The following is a 17,260-nucleotide window of genomic DNA, read 5'->3' on the forward strand; positions in this document are numbered from 1 at the left end:
GCAGCGTAGATCGCAAGAAGTTCCCTATCAAACACTGTGTAGTTGCGTTCAGGCTGTGTCAGCTTCCTGGAGAAGAAGGCACAGGGTCTCCACTCCCTGTTGGCGTCCAGTTGCAACAAAATTGCGCCCACAGCTTTCTCAGAAGCATCTGTCTCAATGCGTAGGGGCGCGTCCTGCACCACATGGAACAGGTTTTGGTCTGAGGCGAACACTCTCTTGAGGCTTTCGAACGCTGCTTGCGCCTCTGGTGTCCACTTGAACTTCTGCTTGCCTCTCAGGCAGTCCGTGATGGGAGCCGTAACGCGAGAGAAGTTCTTGATGAACTTCCTGTAGAAGTTAGCGAAGCCTAGTAGGCGTTGGGCATCTTTGCGCGTCCTGGGGCTGTGCCAGTCCAGGATGGCCTGCACCTTGTCCTTGTCCATCGCCAGCCCCTTGTCTGACAGCTTGTAGCCCAGGAAGTCCACCTCTTTGGTGTGAAACTTGCACTTCTCCAGCTTCACATACAGGTGGTTCTCCTTCAGGCGTTGCAACACCTCTCTGACATCTTTCACGTGCTGCACTGGGTCATTCGAGTAGATAAGGATGTCATCTAGGAAGACCAAGCATTTCCTGAAGAGGAGGGACCCCAGGACGTGGTGCATGAAGGCCTGGAAGCATGCTGAGCCCCCTTGCAAACCGAAGGGCATCACCAGATATTCAAAAGAGCCCAGAGGCGTGAACATCGTGGTTTTCCATTCATCTCCTTCCCGGATCCTGATCAAGTTGTACGCCCCCCTTAGGTCCAGCTTGGTGAAAATCTTGCCCCTGCGTGCCGCTGTCAGGAGATCATCCACTCTGGGCATGGGGAAAGCCACTGGCTCTGTCACCGAATTCAGCCGTCTAAAGTCCACCACAAGACGGCGCTGTTGCGTGTCTTTCTTGTCCACCCAGAAGACCGGGCTGCCCCCTGCTGCCTTGCTTTCCCTTATGAACCCCCGCTTGAGGTTCTTGTCGATGAAAGCGCGCAGATCCTCCAGTTCCTGGTCTGACATGGCGTACAGCTTGGCTGGGGGTATCGTCGCCCCTGGCACCAGGTTGATCTGGCAGTCAAAAGGCCTGTGCGGGGGTAGGTGGTCGGACTCCGCTTCGCTGAAGACCTCCTGCAGGTCCCAGTACTGCTTGGGTATTGCCTCACCCCCTTTGATATGCATGGTGGCCACCGTGGCTATCGGAGGCCCCTCCCCTGGTTGGTGCTGCATGCAATGTTCCAGACAAAAGTCCGACCCAAACGTGATGCACCTCTGGTGCCAACTGATGGAGGGGTCGTGGCGCGCCAGCCAGCTCATGCCCAAGACGATGGGGGGGTCTGAGATGGTGGTGACGTTGAACGCCAGTGTCTCTGAGTGCCTTCCCACCGTCATTCTCATGGGGGGGGTTTGATGTGTGATGGCCCCTCCCAGCAGCTCCCTGCCGTCAATGGTTGCCACGTGCAGAGGAAAATCCAACTGCAAAAGCTGGATTTGGTGCTCTTCTGCAAAGCTTCTCGAGAAGAAGTTGGCGGACGCCCCACTGTCAATTAAGGCGAGGACCGTCAGGGGATAGCCATTTGGGAGCGTTAGCGTCACTTCTAGAACCACTCCTGCTCTGGGAGGGGTGGGCTGGCTCTGCACCTCTCTGTGCGGGTGGGCGGGCTGGGGCTGTTGTCTGCTGACTGTGCCTGGCTGCTGCCCCTTGTCTCCTGCAGCCAGGCTTTCCCGTTTCCCTGCTGTGGTGCTGCGTCAGTGGGGGAGGGCACCACCGTTCCCGCCTTTCCTTGCCACTCCCTGCGATGTGGGCAGTCTCTGACGAGATGCTGGGGTGAGTTGCAGAGAAAGCAATTCCCGCCCCTTCCCTCCTTGCGTCTTGGCGCCGCTGGGGTTTGAAAAGCCCGCGCGCGCGCGCTATCAATCTGCATGGGCTCCTGGTCCTGGCTGGCTCCAGGCGTGGCTTGAAAGGGTTGTTGAGGGAGTGGCTTCTCCTGCGACCGTGGGAACCAAGCCCGCTTTGCGCGCGTCGCTTGCTTGTCGTTCCACCGGGATTCCTGCCTCACCCCCACCGCCAGAGCTGCTTTGCTCAGCTGATCCATAGTACTGGGCTTTGGACCTCTCGAGAGTTCATCCTTCACCTCCTCGCTCAAACCCAAGTAAAACGCAGCTTGCATGGGAGGCGAATCCAAAACCCACCCCAGTCTGTGCACCAGCATGGTGAATTTCGCCCAATATGCGCGAACTGTCATATTTCCTTGGCGTAAATTATGCAGTTCCTCCTTAGTCTGGTCCAAATGACTATCGGACGAATACATCGTCCTCAAACCTTCTAGAAATTGTTGGACATTTTTCATGCAAGGATTCTTGGTTGCGATTAATGGTCTTAGCCACTCCCTGGCTGCTCCGGTGAGATGTTCCACAATAAACGCTACTCTGTGCTCATCATCGGGGAACTCATTCTGGTGCAGCTCAAGAGCATACACGATCTCAGTCTCAAAGCCCTGAAACTCCTTCGGGTCTCCATTGAACTTGCTTACAAGGGTCCCTGCTCTCCTTCCTGGCAGCACTTGGACTTGGGGAGCCCCTCCCGCCTTGTTTTTCTCTGCATCCAGCTTGTTTTGGAGGTCTACCGCCACCGCCCTTAAATGCTGCTCTTTTTCCTGGAGCTCTCTCACCTGTTCCGCAAGTTGTAGCCGGTCGTCCCGGACCTTCTTAGTCTCCTCTTTAGCTGCCTTCAATTCTCCCTGCGCCTGCAGCGACAGCTGTTGCAGTTCTAGCTGGGCTTGCTCAGCGATCTGCCGCCACTTCTCCGCCTCGGACACGCTCATCCCGGCAACTCCGAAGTAGCCCAAAAATGATTAGGAGGTTGCTGTCACAGTGGCCGGAGTGGACTACTTCAGAGTAACGACGCTACGCAGCTCTGCATTTTATTCTTTTATTGGTGCTGCGTATTTACAGTGCTCAAGTCATTGCTATTTACACGGAGCGATGTTGTCAGTCGGTTTCAGAACCTCCTAATGGCTTTTGGCGCGTCTTTCTCCAACACAAAAGCTTTGGCAGACCCATCCTCTTGCCCCTCCTCTTCCTGCGTAATTCTGGAGTTGGGGGGATGGGTCTTCCCCCCTTACTTGCCCCTTCCTGTCCCACCTGGGACCCTGGCTCCTCTACCCTGCCTGAGCCTCGGACACGACTTCCTGCTTCCCCACTGGAATCGGAACTCTCCCTGCTTTCCCCTTTGCTCGGGGACGGGCTTGAACTCAGGAGGGGAGGGACTTCGCGATATCCCCTGTCCCTCACAGTAGGGTAGAGAGAAAATTTTCTTCCTCTCTCACTGTACCAGAACGCAGGAGAATCCAATGAAGCTGAATGTTGGAAGACTCATGACAGGTAAAAGGAAGTGTGTCTTCACACAGCACATAGTTAAATTATGAATTTCACCACCACAAGATAGTGATGGCCCACCAAATTGGGAAAGCTTTAAAATAAGTTTATATAAATTCATGGGGGGGGGGGGTAAAGCTGTCAGTGTCTACTAGCTGTTCTGCCTCCAAAGACAGTATGCCTCCAAATAACTGTTGCTGGGGAACACAAACAGGTGAGTGTCCTATTTGTGAACTTCCCACAGTGTTTGACCACTGTGAAAACAGGATGCTGGACTACAATGATCTTTGGTCTGATCCAGCAAGACTTTTCTTACTTTCTGATCAACAGGTAATCTTAGTGATTTTTTTATTTAAGAGTCTGCAGGTATATTATATTGCTATTACCGATCCATATTCTGGTAGTTCTGTAAAATACCCGTGCCCATTGAAAAACTGGGACTGAGATGCATGATCACTTTACCATGCAGTCAAACACAGCCCACATGACGGCAACCGTTCAGCACATTTCAGTGTCATGTGACTTGGCAATTGCACCTGCACCATCTTCCCAATTCTCCTTCCTCCTGTTTTCTCCCCTTCTCTGGTGACATAGTACAGCTTGTACCACCGCAACTCTTATGTGTCTAGGCTTTTAGGTATTGTGTCTGTATTGAGACGAAAAACATTTAGGAAATGACTTTGACAGCAACATAGCCCATGTAAAAGCACCTGTGTGTCCATTTTGCATTTGGAATCATACTCTTTTACTTACTGGATTTATTTTCAGATGGCTATATCCTATTGTAGAAACCACATCTTTGTGTCATACCCTGGAAGCAGCAGATCAATAAGAGGTTGGCCTTAAAAAAGCAGGCAGTTAGAATGCATTTACAAGTGCAGATAAGTAGAAAAAGCATTAACTGTTTTTTAAGAGTGTATCACACACTTTCATTTAGATTTTGTGATTTAAAATTTACAGTATGCAAATGATACAGGACAAAATCTGCCGAATAAAGGCTGGCACTTTTACAGTTACTATTTTTGTTAAAACATAATGATTATTAATATCAGTCATTGTGTGCATCATACAAGTGTGATATAACATTCCACTCTGTTTTCTTACCCTTTGGCCTAGCACTAAATGTGACTGACTCCTGTGGAAACACACCACTGCATTGGGCCACGAAAAAATCCCAGATTGGAAGTGTTAAATTACTTCTCCGCAAAGGAGCTAACCCAAACATTCTTAATTCCAGTATGATGGCTCCACTTCACTTGGCTGTGCAGTGCCTTCAGAATGAATTAGTTAAGGTAAAGTTTAATTCCAAGTTCATACGCTTGCCAATGAAAAGTGAATAGTAAAACAGTCTCTATGTGAAATGGTTTTCTTTTATTAAATATGTTTTAGTGAAACAGTATGAATGGCTTCCTCCATCAGCTCATGCAGTTTTATAGAGTGACTAGGGGAAAGTGCCTGGCTCTGAAAATATTTTGATATTAAAATGAATAGTGCAGTTTGTGAGTTTGAACCCATCACACCAAAAATTGGGCAAAGTCATGTTTTGGTCCAACAACTTGATTTAAAACGGCACATGTCATCCGAGCATCAATGAAGACCACCGCACCCATTGCAGGAACCCTCATGCTGAGTTCGGCTATGATATCTCAAGAGGCAGCCAAGCCTATGCCAAAAAAGCCATACCAAAGTTGTGTTTGGGTCTGCCATCTTGATTCAAACTGGCTCCCAGCATCCAAATGGTGACAAACCCCATTTTTACCACCTCAGGAACCATCATGCTGAGTACAGTGATGATGTCTTGAGAGGTGGATGAACCTATGGAGGGCAGATGGACAAACCGCTTTCCAAAATATATACGTACAACCATTCCCTGCCCCCTCCACTTATGAGGTGGTTACGTTCTGGGCCCATGCACACATAGGATGTAAGGGGAAGAATATAGGGACCCTCTTCCCCTCATCAGAAGCCATAGCTGCCAAGTTTTCCCTTTTCTCGCGAGGAAGCCTATTCAGCATAAGGGGAAATCCCTTAAAATAAGGGATAACTTGGCAGCTATGTCAGAAGCAGCTCCTCCCCAAGCAGCGATAACAGTGAGAACGCTCAGGAGTCCAGTCAGGAAGTGGAGAGAGAGAGCCAGGGCTCTCTCAGCACGGGAGAGCCCCTGCGACAAAGGAGGGAGGAAGAGAGAGGGGGGAAAAGGGGGGAAGAAGGAAAACATGGAGCGCAAACACTTTCCTCCAGTTCCGGAATTACGCAGGAGAAGGAGGGGAAAGAGATTTGCTGTCCCAAGGCTCTTATGCTAGAGGAGGTCCAGGGGCTGTCCAGTGCCGGATTCTGTGTCGGACTAAGCAGACATGTTGTACATACCTAGCTCACTGTAAATAGGCTGCACTAAATAAAAACTGCTGAAAGACAAGCATGCGGAGCGTCGTTACTCTAGAGTAGCCACAACAATCCCGTGACATAAGTGAAATTGTGTAAAGTGGGCAACAGCCTCTAAATGCCCTTTAAACGCCTTCTCTGCCACTCACTCTTCAATCCATACAAAAATACTGTATCCAAAAATCTCCACAATCAGAATGGAAGATCTTTGGCCAGCAAGTCACTGGAGGGCATGCAGGAAAGAGGCTAATGGGGCTCTGGTATCAGGGCCGGCTCGTCGTAGACCCCCGGTGGCGCAGGGCACCATGGCGCCGGCCCGCCAGGAGGGTGCGCGAGCTGCGCCCGCCCACTGGCCGGCTGCCCGCCGGTCCGCTGCGCAGCTGTGCGCGGCGCCCACCTGCCCACCGCGCTGGGAAACGGGGCAGGAGGGCGCCGGAGAGATCGCGCTGTGCCCACCCGCCCGCCGTGCAGCAGCGCCGTGCCCACCCGCCCACCGCGCTGGGAAACGGGGCGGAAGGGTGCCGGAGAGATCCAGCGCACCATGGCGACAGGGGCGCTTAAGACGGCGCTGTCTGGTATCCCACACAACAGGTTTTAGATTGGGAGGCTGAGCAGCCTCAACAAAGCCCTGCTGTGTTTCTGGTCTCTTCAGGGCTTCCTGCACTCTTATTGACATCCTCTTCAGGCTCCAGAGAGGGTCTCCTCGTGAGCCATGAGGACTTTCCAGATCTCTCCCTCCATTTCCGGGTTCGAATCTATTTATACACAGTGATGCCCAAGTGGGAGTGGAGTAATTAATATTATAGGCTGACTGAGGTGGAATCCACACACTAAAAAATGTTGTGAAAATGCTTTTTAAAAAAAGTTTTGAAAAATACATTGAATTTGGCATAGCTTACTGGTGCCGTCTAGTGTCACATTTGTATTTTGCATTTTACAACACATTTAAAACGTTTTATTTGCAGCTCGGTAACTGAGTCATGAGTTAATTGACACACACCCTTCCCTTTATGCTTGGCTGGTTGATTACTTCTGTGATGGTTGCCGGATTGCTTCACTTAGTGTTTATTTCTTTGTGTGTTATGGATTGTACATTTGTGGAAGATTTTCTATTGTCTACTTGTTTTGTTTTTATGTAATCAAATGTAGGTAAATATGCTCCAAGCTTTCATTGCTTCTCTGCTTATTTGTTGTTGTTGTTGTTGTGGAAGTCTCAATAAACTCTTAAGAGCCCCATACCCAAATAATAAGGTAGTCTTATGATCTGAACTGTAAATTAACATTTATGAAAATTTTGTGCTGATTTCTTAGTGATTTAAAATCTGGATTTTACAGCATGCTGTACTATCTCATGGAAGATAAATGACTCATCTCACTGGCTGCAAGATGAAGCAGAGAATCAGTAGCTCAGTAGATTTACGGACTTATTCTTCATATTTTAAGAACAGCTTGATCTGTAGGTAGAAACAGACTTTGGTCTTTCAAATTTCAGTGGTGCCATGTGCAAGACCAAAATTCAGCGTACACACCCCACCTCTCGCCTTCCGTTCTGCTCAATTCACTGCGTCACAGTTGTGATTACCTGTGGTAATGAAGTTTTTTGAAATACCGTATGGAGATAAACTATTGAAGGCACATCACAGAACCAGGGTGGGGAAAACTTTTTTTGTCAAGGGCTACAATCCTTCAGAAGCAATCTGTCAAGGGCCACATGCATGGAAATGAAACCTGTGTTGGGTAGGCAGGAGTCAAAAGGCTGATTCTTTTCAACACTTCACAGCCATCATCCCTGCAGTTATTTGTAACCTCTAGGATCAAATGATACATGTGAGGCTCCAGGTGGCTTCAGAATGCAGTGAGAGGCCTTGTGAATGGCATGGAGAAAGCATATCTAGGCAAGTTTCCATCAGTTGTACGTTAGCTGCACACAAAATTAAAGGTCCAGGCTCGTCACTAGAACCCATGTCAGATGGCCTGTGCCTGAGACAGTTGCTCCGGAGTTACCTATGGGGAAAGAGAGTGGGTCTGCCAGTAATTACGTGGGTGTTCTGACAGAGGTGTGTTCTATTTATTACTCCTGAGATAAGCACAGCAATGATGTGGCAGAAGAGTCAGACTTTTAAATTTAATTTTAATGTTTAGATTTTCGTCGAACACAGCGCTACAGATGTGAACCTGGAAGGAGAGAGTGGGAACACGCCCATATTACTTGCATGTTATAAAGATAATACTGAAGCACTGAAACTTCTGGTATGTACAGAAAATTATTTACTTTTTTGTTTGTCTTTCTCTGTGACTCAGTGTGGTTCTCTTGCCTTTTCATATTTCTATATACTGTAGCAAGTTATGTGTATAAGCATTGCACATGTTAATTGCTAGATGTGGCATCAAGGAGCTGGTCATAGGCATCTACTGTGGAACCTATCAGAAAATTAGAAGCTCTTGTTTTTTGAAAAGAATTTTTCATATGAATTCTGAGGTTTTAAAAACTTGAAGTCCACCAGACTTTCTTATTCCCCAAAGTAAAGGCCTTCTTGTCCATGCTAGAAGGGCAAAAAAGTGAGAGTCACACTCTTCTGGAATCTGATGCCATGGCCATCAGCCTATGGACTATGACTCTCCCTGCCCCTTTATCATTGAAGAGGCCTTTGGGGTAATCTTCCATCTCTTAATGAGAGAGGCACTGATAGGCTCCCCACGTCAGTATCTCAAGTCATTGCTAGTGTCCCAGCTACTGACCCATTGGCCTTAGCCTTTCACAGGTGACAGTTGTGATCCAAATATAGTAACGTGGCTATCATCCTTTTGAAATAAAAAAGTGAGTGCTTAATATGTTCCAAGTATTCAATCTGTGAACTGTTTAAGAAATTGTCATCTTAATATTGGATAATTCTCTTGCAGATAAAAAATGGTGCTAAAATATGTAAAGCAAACAGTTTAGGATGTATGCCAGTCCATGCAGCTGCATTTTCTGGTGCAAAATCATGCATGGAGATTATCATAAAGAAGGGTAAATACATTTTACAATCTTCCATCAATATTTATTTCAATCAAAGCATGACTCACCAAGCCCTGTTTCTTAAATTCAGATCACACATTTCTTATGTGATCGTTGCAATTATCAGTTATATGGAGATATCCTTGTAATATTCTTTTGTAAGGCAAATCAAGCAAGGATTTGATAATATAGTATTTTATTAAATATTATTCAAACTGATTATTTAAATGTATATTCAATATATTGAGGGAATATTTTGGGGATTAAGCCCTGATCTAAATCTCTCATTGGCCCATAGCCTCACAAAAACTTATGCATCTGCTTTTCTCCTTGTAAGCTTAACAAAGTCTAATCAGGTGCATGAATTAGGTTGCTATTTTATTGATTATACTTATTACCTTATGGTCATAACTAAATACAGTTGCATAAATCATATTGCAACATCAGAAGATGCTTTCGCAAAATGAATATACTGCAAAAAATTGGGAGAAAGCTTTTGTTTCTGCCTCTTGTCATATATGATATCCTGTTATTTGTAACCGTCTATTTTTTAATCATTAAGGTGAAGAATTAGGCTATTCCTCTAAAAATCACATCAATTTTACTAATAATGGAAAGTGTAGTCCTCTTCATCTGGCAGTTCAAAGTGGAGACTTGGAAATGATTAAAATGTGCATTGAATATGGAGCCCAAATTGATTTGAAGCAGGTAAGAGCTAACAAACACACTTTTATTTAAATATACTGTGCAAGAAAGTTAAAGAATAGAAAGTACTTGAGTATGATGGAAGGATCCTGCTAGCGCAGAGAGGGGTGTTTTCTTCAAATTCCTTGCTCTCCCTGCAGTAGCCAGTGCCATGCCTCGCATTATTGTGGAGGAGCCCCCAGCCCTCTGGAACAGTATGGGAGGTGGGCTTGGGGTTGCAGTGGGAGAAGGGAATTGGCAAAAATCACCCCTGCTATGTGCAGGAACATCCCCTGAGAGGAACTGTGTTCTGGGAATGCTTCTCCCCAGTAGGAGCACAGTCTAGTTCCACCCAGATTTCTGACTGAAGATGTAGACAACTCATTACATTAGTTCATTATGTGGCATGAGGCTAGTTTTTGTTTCCATACTTCAAAATAATAACCTGCAGGGGCATCGCTTCCCGTTTTGCTGCCTGAGGAAAAATGGGAGCATGTTTGCCATGCCACTGCAGGCAACCCATACATGGGTTGTATGGCTGCAGCCACAAAGACAGCAGCAACAGCTTTCCGGAAGCCAGTGCCACTTTTCCAGTGGGGGCAGGAGGGGTGCTCACAAGGGTGCAGCCTCTTGGTCCTCTGTTGTCCGAGGCAGCAGCCCACCCCACCTCAAGGATGGGCTAGCCCTGATAATTTGTACGTATGGCTGTAATAAGAAGTGCTTGTGCTATAAATTGGCCTTTGGAAGACCAAAATGATAGTTGGAATTTGACCAAGACCCTGGTTCTAAATTCCAAGTCTATAAATGGGGAGTTTCAGACTTATTGTGGAAAACTTTAAAACATTTGCATAGGAATGGGAATAACTGTAAGGCTTTCTTGTGCTTTGTATTCCCACTTTTAGAATGACAAATGCACAGCTCTTCATTTTGCTGCCACCCAAGGAGCTACTGAAATTCTTAAACTGATGATGTCATCTTATGCAGGCGATGAACCTATTGTTGATGCATTAGATGGAAATAAGGAAACATTGCTTCACAGGTGAGGCCTTTGCCTAATTCTACTTTATTTCCAAGTATATTTGAAGAGGTCATATTTAAAATGGGGGAGAACAGGTTGGAATATGCTTGCTCATCTATCATCTCTACTGATTTGTCCACTGGGCATATTTAAGATTCTGTACTATCACTGAGAGTTGGGTAGCTTACAGCAATAAACACTTTATGCATTTCAATCAATGAGCGTGATCCAAAGCATTTTGTATGCAGGATGTTTTCAGTTCAGGGAGATGTCCAATAAAGGGATTTCCTTGTCACCACCATGAACAAGAACAGGGAAATGCCACAACATGTGCACATGGGAAACCTCTAATAATGGCCAAGTCTGCAACAGACAGCTATTTCAGCCTGTCAAAGAAAATCATAATGCTTTATACTTAACACCATTGTGTTTTTATTTTAACAACTTCGTTTGCTTTTCATTATTCCTATAGGGCTGCATTGTTTGATCACTATGACTTGGCAGAATATCTGATATCAAGGGTAAATATTAAATTTTAATTGAGTTTATAATGGTAATAAAGGTCTGTGCTAACCTTACTATCAGGTTGCATAGTAACATGCATGAACTACATACTTAAAAAAATTAATTTCCTGTTTAGCAAGTGAAAAATGGATACGGAGGGTGGGGCGGCTATATGTGTAGAAGTAACTTTGATACTATATAATACACACTTGGAAATTACAGTGTCAGAATCGGTGGGATCCAGTGAAAGGCATAGCTGCCAAGTTATCCCTTTTTTAAAGGGAAATTCCCTTATGCTGAATAGGCTTCCTCGCGAGAAAAGGGAAAACTTGGCAGCTATGGTAAAAGGAACTGCCTATAAATTGTTGTTGCTATCATCGTCATCATTGCCATCAATACAGCGGTACCTTGGTTTACAACCATAATCCATTCCGGAGGTCCGTTTGTAAATCAGAACAGGTTGTAACCCAAGACATGCTTTCGCCAATGAGGCCTCCAAAAAATATTTGTTCGTAATCCCCCAAAATGGGTTGTAATACAAAAAAAGGTTGCAAAGCGGGACACGCACTTCCAGGTTTGACGTGTTTGTAATCAAAGATGTATGCAAACCAAGGTACCACTATCAGATAAAGGTACCTATCAGATAAATAGGTCTGGGTTTTGTTTCTTTGTTTTGTACTCACCGTTTCAAACCGCCTTTGCTTTTGCCTTTCCTTCCAAAAATTGCCTTTGGCGACATGAACTTTGCTGTGTTTTTGTTTCATCCTTGTCAAAATGGATGATATTACTGAACTCTAAAAGTGTATCCTGGTATAGAGCTGTGTGTATTTCTGTGTATAACACAAAACACAGAGTCAAACAGATACTATACTGTTACTCAGAGATATACAGGCCTACAAATATTTAACACCAAACTTAAATCAAATGTAACTAGGGCTAGGGTGTGATGGGATGAAAGTAAATAGCTAATCATGAAATACAGACACAAACAAAAAGAATAAAAAAGAAAAGGGATCAAAGGGATTAGATTTTAGAAAAGTCCAGGGGAGGGAGAATAATTGTAAATAACATGATGAATGAGATTTGTATCATTAATTGTTATAAAATTCAATAAATATTCCAAAAAAAGAAAGAAAGAAAAAGATTTTAGAACAGGCTGGTCCACAATAAAATAAGTAGGTCATATAAGCAAAACACATCCACCAGGTTCAAATGATCTGTTAATTTTGCTGGTCCTAGAAGAGTCAATCTGCAAAAGAGGATTTGACAACAAGTTCTGATTTATTTTACTTGAATGTCCATTCCAAAAGCACTGTGATTAGACAGCCCTCGTAAATCCCTTCTTTGGTTGGAAGGGGCAGCTGTCAGTCACTGGAGATGGAGACATACCTGAATAACAGCTGTTTTCTGTAAATCCAGAGGTGGAGAATCAGCCTTTGCTTATGTTTCCCTTTCCTAGCAGACCTTTGTGCAATCTGATGCCTGCATATAGTACCTAAAAAATTCTCATTTGAATGTCTTCCACCTCCACCCACATTCTGCCTGAAGGCTCTGATCAGATGCATACTTAGGGTGTTACCACCAGCCAAGTTTTTTATTCCCCCCCCTCCCTCACTTGTTTACTATCTAGCTTGAATAAGAGTTCTGGAAGACTTGAATGTTTGTGTGCTATTTTGTGATATTTTAGTTAAGTATTGGTTTAATATGCATTTTAGAAGCCCATTTGATTTAAGAGGAAAATAGGCTACAGCTTTTCAAAGCAAAAATGCATCTATAATAGGCTTCCAATTTAATTACCTACAACCATTCATACAGTTTAATGGAATTTTAATTGCAGGGAGCAAAGATCGATAGTGTTGACGTTGAAGGTCGAACTCCACTACTACTTGCTACTTATTGTGCATCATGGAAAATTGTGAATTTATTACTATCAAAAGGTACAAGATGAGGGAAAAAAACTATGCATTATGAACAATGTTATTAATTGAGAACATGCCTATTAGTGTTCATCAGCTTTGAAATCTCTGCTAATTTTCTTTATGTTTGTTTAGGAGCAAATGTAGAATTAAAAGATCATCTTGGTCGTAATTTTTTGCATCTAACAGTACTACATCCTGGAGGATTAAAACATCTGAATGAACAGTTTCTGAAGGTACAAGAAGCATCTGCTTATGTATGTTAGATTCATGCACTAATTGATAGTGTTTGAGAAATATTACTCTCATTTTCTTCAGAATAAACTTATAAAAATTGTTTACATTTGCATTTTGCTCATAGTATTCAACATAGCTGTTTAAATATTTCATTCTATGAAATAGTGCATACATCTGGTGCCACAAAACATTGCACACATGCATTCACATTTTAGAAAGAGAAAGAAATACAGAGGATTAGAGGTAAAATAGAACTGTTCCTTTTTTCTTTAATTGACACATTTATAATTGCATACCTTTCACCAACACCTCAGCTGGGGCATTAAAATATTCAGCATACATATACTAGGAAAAATATTTAAGTTCAAAGTGGAAGTGCGTTTTGTGGCTACATTCACACAGCAATTTATGCCATTTTCCTGATGGTTATTTCTGCATTTTATTTGAGCTTTTATAAAATGTAAAAGCCACTTCCAGGAATATAGTGGAATGTAGCACAGGTTTTGCACTCATTTTCTTCTTATTTGCAAAGAGATTTTTTCTCAGCACACAGTTTAGCACACAGAATATTTGGTTGTATTTTCAGAAGAAGCTTTTACATTTTATAAAAGCTCAACTATAATGCGGAAATTAATAGTTAATGTTGGAAAATGGAATAAACTTCCATGTGAATGCAGCCCTTGTCTACAGTAGCAAAGAATATAAGGATACCTTATGGAAAGCTATTGTGTTTATGGAGTATCAACTGCCTTAACTACTTATTGACACAATTCATTGCCTTCTAAGATGTACACTGTGAATATTCCAGTCTAAAACTTTCCAAAACGTTCAATGAAAATGTGTTATTATACATTCTACTACATCTCCAGCAGCTAATCACATTCACTTGATTCTTTGAGGAGTCATATACCATCTGAACAGAATCTTGGACTGAGTCTCTTTCAAGTGAGAAAGACTTTTTTGATTCATAGATTTTCTGCCATGCTGTCTCTTTAATAAAGTTTCCCAGATATCTTCCCCAAAGCATAACATTCTCTCATTAAAATAATAATAATTGCAATTTTATAGAAGCAAGTATTTCTTTTTTTTAAATTCTGATTCTGTTGCCTGAGTTGTCTTATCATGTTTCTTTACCAAAAATTCAGTAAGGACTTAAATACAAAATGGGTTTTACAGAAAGACAGATTCCATAAGGTGTTGTTAATGTGCTGTACTCTTTGTATGTAACAGATGAAGCATATTAAAGATCTCATAACTGATGAAGATAACGAAGGGTGCACTCCTCTACATTATGCATGCAGGCAGGGGGTTGCCCTTTCAGTGAACAGCCTCCTTGAACTGAACGTTTCCATCTGTTGTAAAAGCCGAGATAAGAAATCTCCTTTGCATTTTGCAGCTAGGTAAGCCTATGTCCTCCCTAATTGGCTGTTTCACATTCCTGATGTCATCATGAGTATATGCAACAAAAGTTTCGCTTTTCTTTTTTTAGCTATGGGCGTATCAACACCTGTCAACGACTCCTCCGTGATATGGTAGATACCAGGCTCTTGAACGAAGGAGATAAGAAGGGGATGACTCCTCTGCACTTGGCTGCCCAGAATGGTCATGAGAAGGTAGTGCAGTTTCTCTTGAAGAAAGGTGCCCTCTTTCTCTGGTAAGTTTTTTGTTTTCTACCCCCCCACCCTTCAAGTTAACAATAGACATGTAAAGTAACTTGCATATATTACAGGTAGGTAGCCGTGTTGGTCTGAGTCGAAGCAAAATAAAATTCCTTCAGTAGCACCTTAAAGACCAACTAAGTTTTTATTTTGGTATGAGCTTTCGCGTGCATGCACACTTCTTCAGAACTTCCTCTGAAGAAGTGTGCATGCACACGAAAGCTCATACCAAAATAAAAACTTAGTTGGTCTTTAAGGTGCTACTAAATGAATTTTTTTTCATTTTGCATATATTAGATATGCATAGCCTTAGAATAATCTGAGTTATCAAGAAAAGAACCCTGTTCAAGAAAAGTGATATATTTTGTGTTTAATTCATTGACAAAGATAATTATGTGACCAATAACTGAGCAGTGTCTCTGGGTAGCTAATGGAGGCATGCATAGGAATATAGGAAACTGTCCCCTCTACCATTGATTCTCCTATATGGTTTACACGGATTGACAGCGGTTCTCCAGGGATTTTGACAGGGGTCATGCAACAGAGATGAGATGAAATTTCACATATTTCCAGCAGCTGTTAAATCTAGCTTGGCATGCTATAATTGCCAGTCCATAAAGCCGGTGCTGTCAGTTCTGGTCACCGTTTTGGTGGTGTGAAAGAGTGACCTGAATTTGTCACCTTTGTCCTCACATAAATGGCCAGGTGTGTCAGAGTGCCACCTTGATTGATCAGGGCTGTAGTCATGTTCATAATGTACCAGTTATTCTTCAATTTGAAATACATTATACAAAATATTAATATTGCATTGGGAAATCACGGTGCCATGTATTTTTACACAAACCACTTATATATCTGTGTAGTTAAGATTTAGCTTTTTCCAAATCCATGTAACTTACAAAAAAAATGTGGCCAGGGAATCATAGTAAGGCACAGTACATAATAATATGACAATACCTTGTTCTGATTTATTTCAATCTGTTTTTTGAAAGTGATTATAAAGGCTGGACAGCTTTGCACCATGCTGCATTTGGAGGGTATACTCGCACAATGCAGATAATTTTGAATACTAATGTGAAGTGCACAGATAAAGTGGATGAAGAAGGGGTAAGTCTTGCGCAATCTTCAGCAATATATAATAAAAGAATTATGGAGTAGCCTCATTGTACTACTTGGCATATAAGTCTGCAGAAGGGCTGCCATATTCCAGTTCCCCAAATCTTGGCTGACTAACCTGCACAATATGCACATTATTTACTAATTAGGCAAAACATGTGGTGGGTTGGGGAAAGGTTAAGCAACCCTCACCCCAGGGGATGGGGGCGTAAATGGGAAATAAATATGTGACTGTTTCAGTTAGTTCATATTCTAATGACATCTATTTGATATGTTATCCTTGTGGAAAAGAACACGGCTCTCCATCTTGCTGCCAGAGAAGGCCATGCCAAAGCCGTTAGGCTGCTTCTTGATGACAGTGCCAAAGTACTCTTGAACAAAAATGAGGCTTCTTTTCTTCACGAAGCCATACACAATGGCCGGAAAGATGTTGTAAACACTGTCATCTTACATAAAAGGTAAGAAGCACCTGATACCCAACAATATATGATATCTAGCATGGAGATCTATTATTTTTCACACTGTGTGTCTACCATACCATTTTAACAGTTTGATTTCTGTACCATTCACATTTGCTTTCCCCCATGAATTTGTACTGTTCTTTCTCTTAAACGTTATCCTTGGAAAAAGTAGCTGGTTAGAGAGGAATTTTGACTATCTTTCTCCACACCTCTCTCTGTGAGACAGGGTGGGGAACATTTTTTTGTATGTGAGGCCAATCCTGATTGAGGGGAGCTCCTCCTTTAATCATTTATCTGTTTCTACAGCAAGTTCTGGACCCAGGTGGCGCTGTGGTTAAACCACTGAGCCTAGGGCTTGCCGATCAGAAGGTCGGCGGTTCGAATCCCTGTGACGGGGTGAGCTCCCGTTGCTTGGTCCCAGCTCCTGCCAACCTAGCAGTTCGAAAGCACATCAAAATGCAAGTAGATAAATAGGAACCGCTACAGCGGGAAGGTAAACGGCGTTTCCATATGCTGCTCTGGTTTGCCAGAAGTGGCTTTGTCATGCTGGCCACATGACCTGGAAACTATACGCCGGCTCCCCTCGGCCAATAATGCGAGATGAGTGCGCAACCCCAGAGTCGGTCACGACTGGACCTAATGGTCAGGGGTCCCTTTACCTTTACCTTACAGCAAGTTCTACTACTGAGTAGTAGATTACCCCCCCCCCCCATTTCGTAGTCTATCAGTTAGTTTTGCCATATCGGCATATTCTGTAAGTTTTTCTTGCCATTCTTCTTTAGTTGGTATTTTATCGCTTTTCCATCTTTGTGCCAATAGCATCTTTGCATACATAAAGAGTCTGTGTTTTTCCTTTGGCAAATCTTGACCTAAAATTTCTAACAAGAAAGCTTCTAGCGT

At 43.3% G+C, this 17,260-nt stretch overlaps 1 protein-coding gene across 3 annotated transcripts in view; it reads left to right on the forward strand.

Annotated features, from left to right (window-relative positions):
• The window catches only part of TRPA1 (transient receptor potential cation channel subfamily A member 1), a 44,688-nt gene that overhangs the window by 13,477 nt on the left and 13,951 nt on the right, over nt 1-17,260 (forward strand). Inside the window, exons 3-15 of one of the 3 annotated variants that reach the window (XM_060277751.1) lie at nt 3,308-3,392; nt 4,503-4,678; nt 7,911-8,018; nt 8,670-8,778; nt 9,329-9,474; nt 10,353-10,489; nt 10,941-10,989; nt 12,810-12,909; nt 13,024-13,145; nt 14,356-14,525; nt 14,615-14,779; nt 15,776-15,890; nt 16,191-16,357. In XM_060277751.1, the coding sequence (XP_060133734.1) occupies nt 3,362-3,392; nt 4,503-4,678; nt 7,911-8,018; nt 8,670-8,778; nt 9,329-9,474; nt 10,353-10,489; nt 10,941-10,989; nt 12,810-12,909; nt 13,024-13,145; nt 14,356-14,525; nt 14,615-14,779; nt 15,776-15,890; nt 16,191-16,357 (1,595 nt within the window). In that variant the 5' untranslated portion in view covers nt 3,308-3,361. The remainder of the gene's footprint in view (nt 1-3,307; nt 3,393-4,502; nt 4,679-7,910; nt 8,019-8,669; nt 8,779-9,328; nt 9,475-10,352; nt 10,490-10,940; nt 10,990-12,809; nt 12,910-13,023; nt 13,146-14,355; nt 14,526-14,614; nt 14,780-15,775; nt 15,891-16,190; nt 16,358-17,260) is intronic. The other 2 variants (XM_060277750.1, XM_035125682.2) reach the window with 2 other exon arrangements.

The sequence above is a fragment of the Zootoca vivipara genome, chromosome 8 (genome assembly GCF_963506605.1).
Source record: "Zootoca vivipara chromosome 8, rZooViv1.1, whole genome shotgun sequence".
NCBI classification, from domain to species: domain Eukaryota; kingdom Metazoa; phylum Chordata; class Lepidosauria; order Squamata; family Lacertidae; genus Zootoca; species Zootoca vivipara.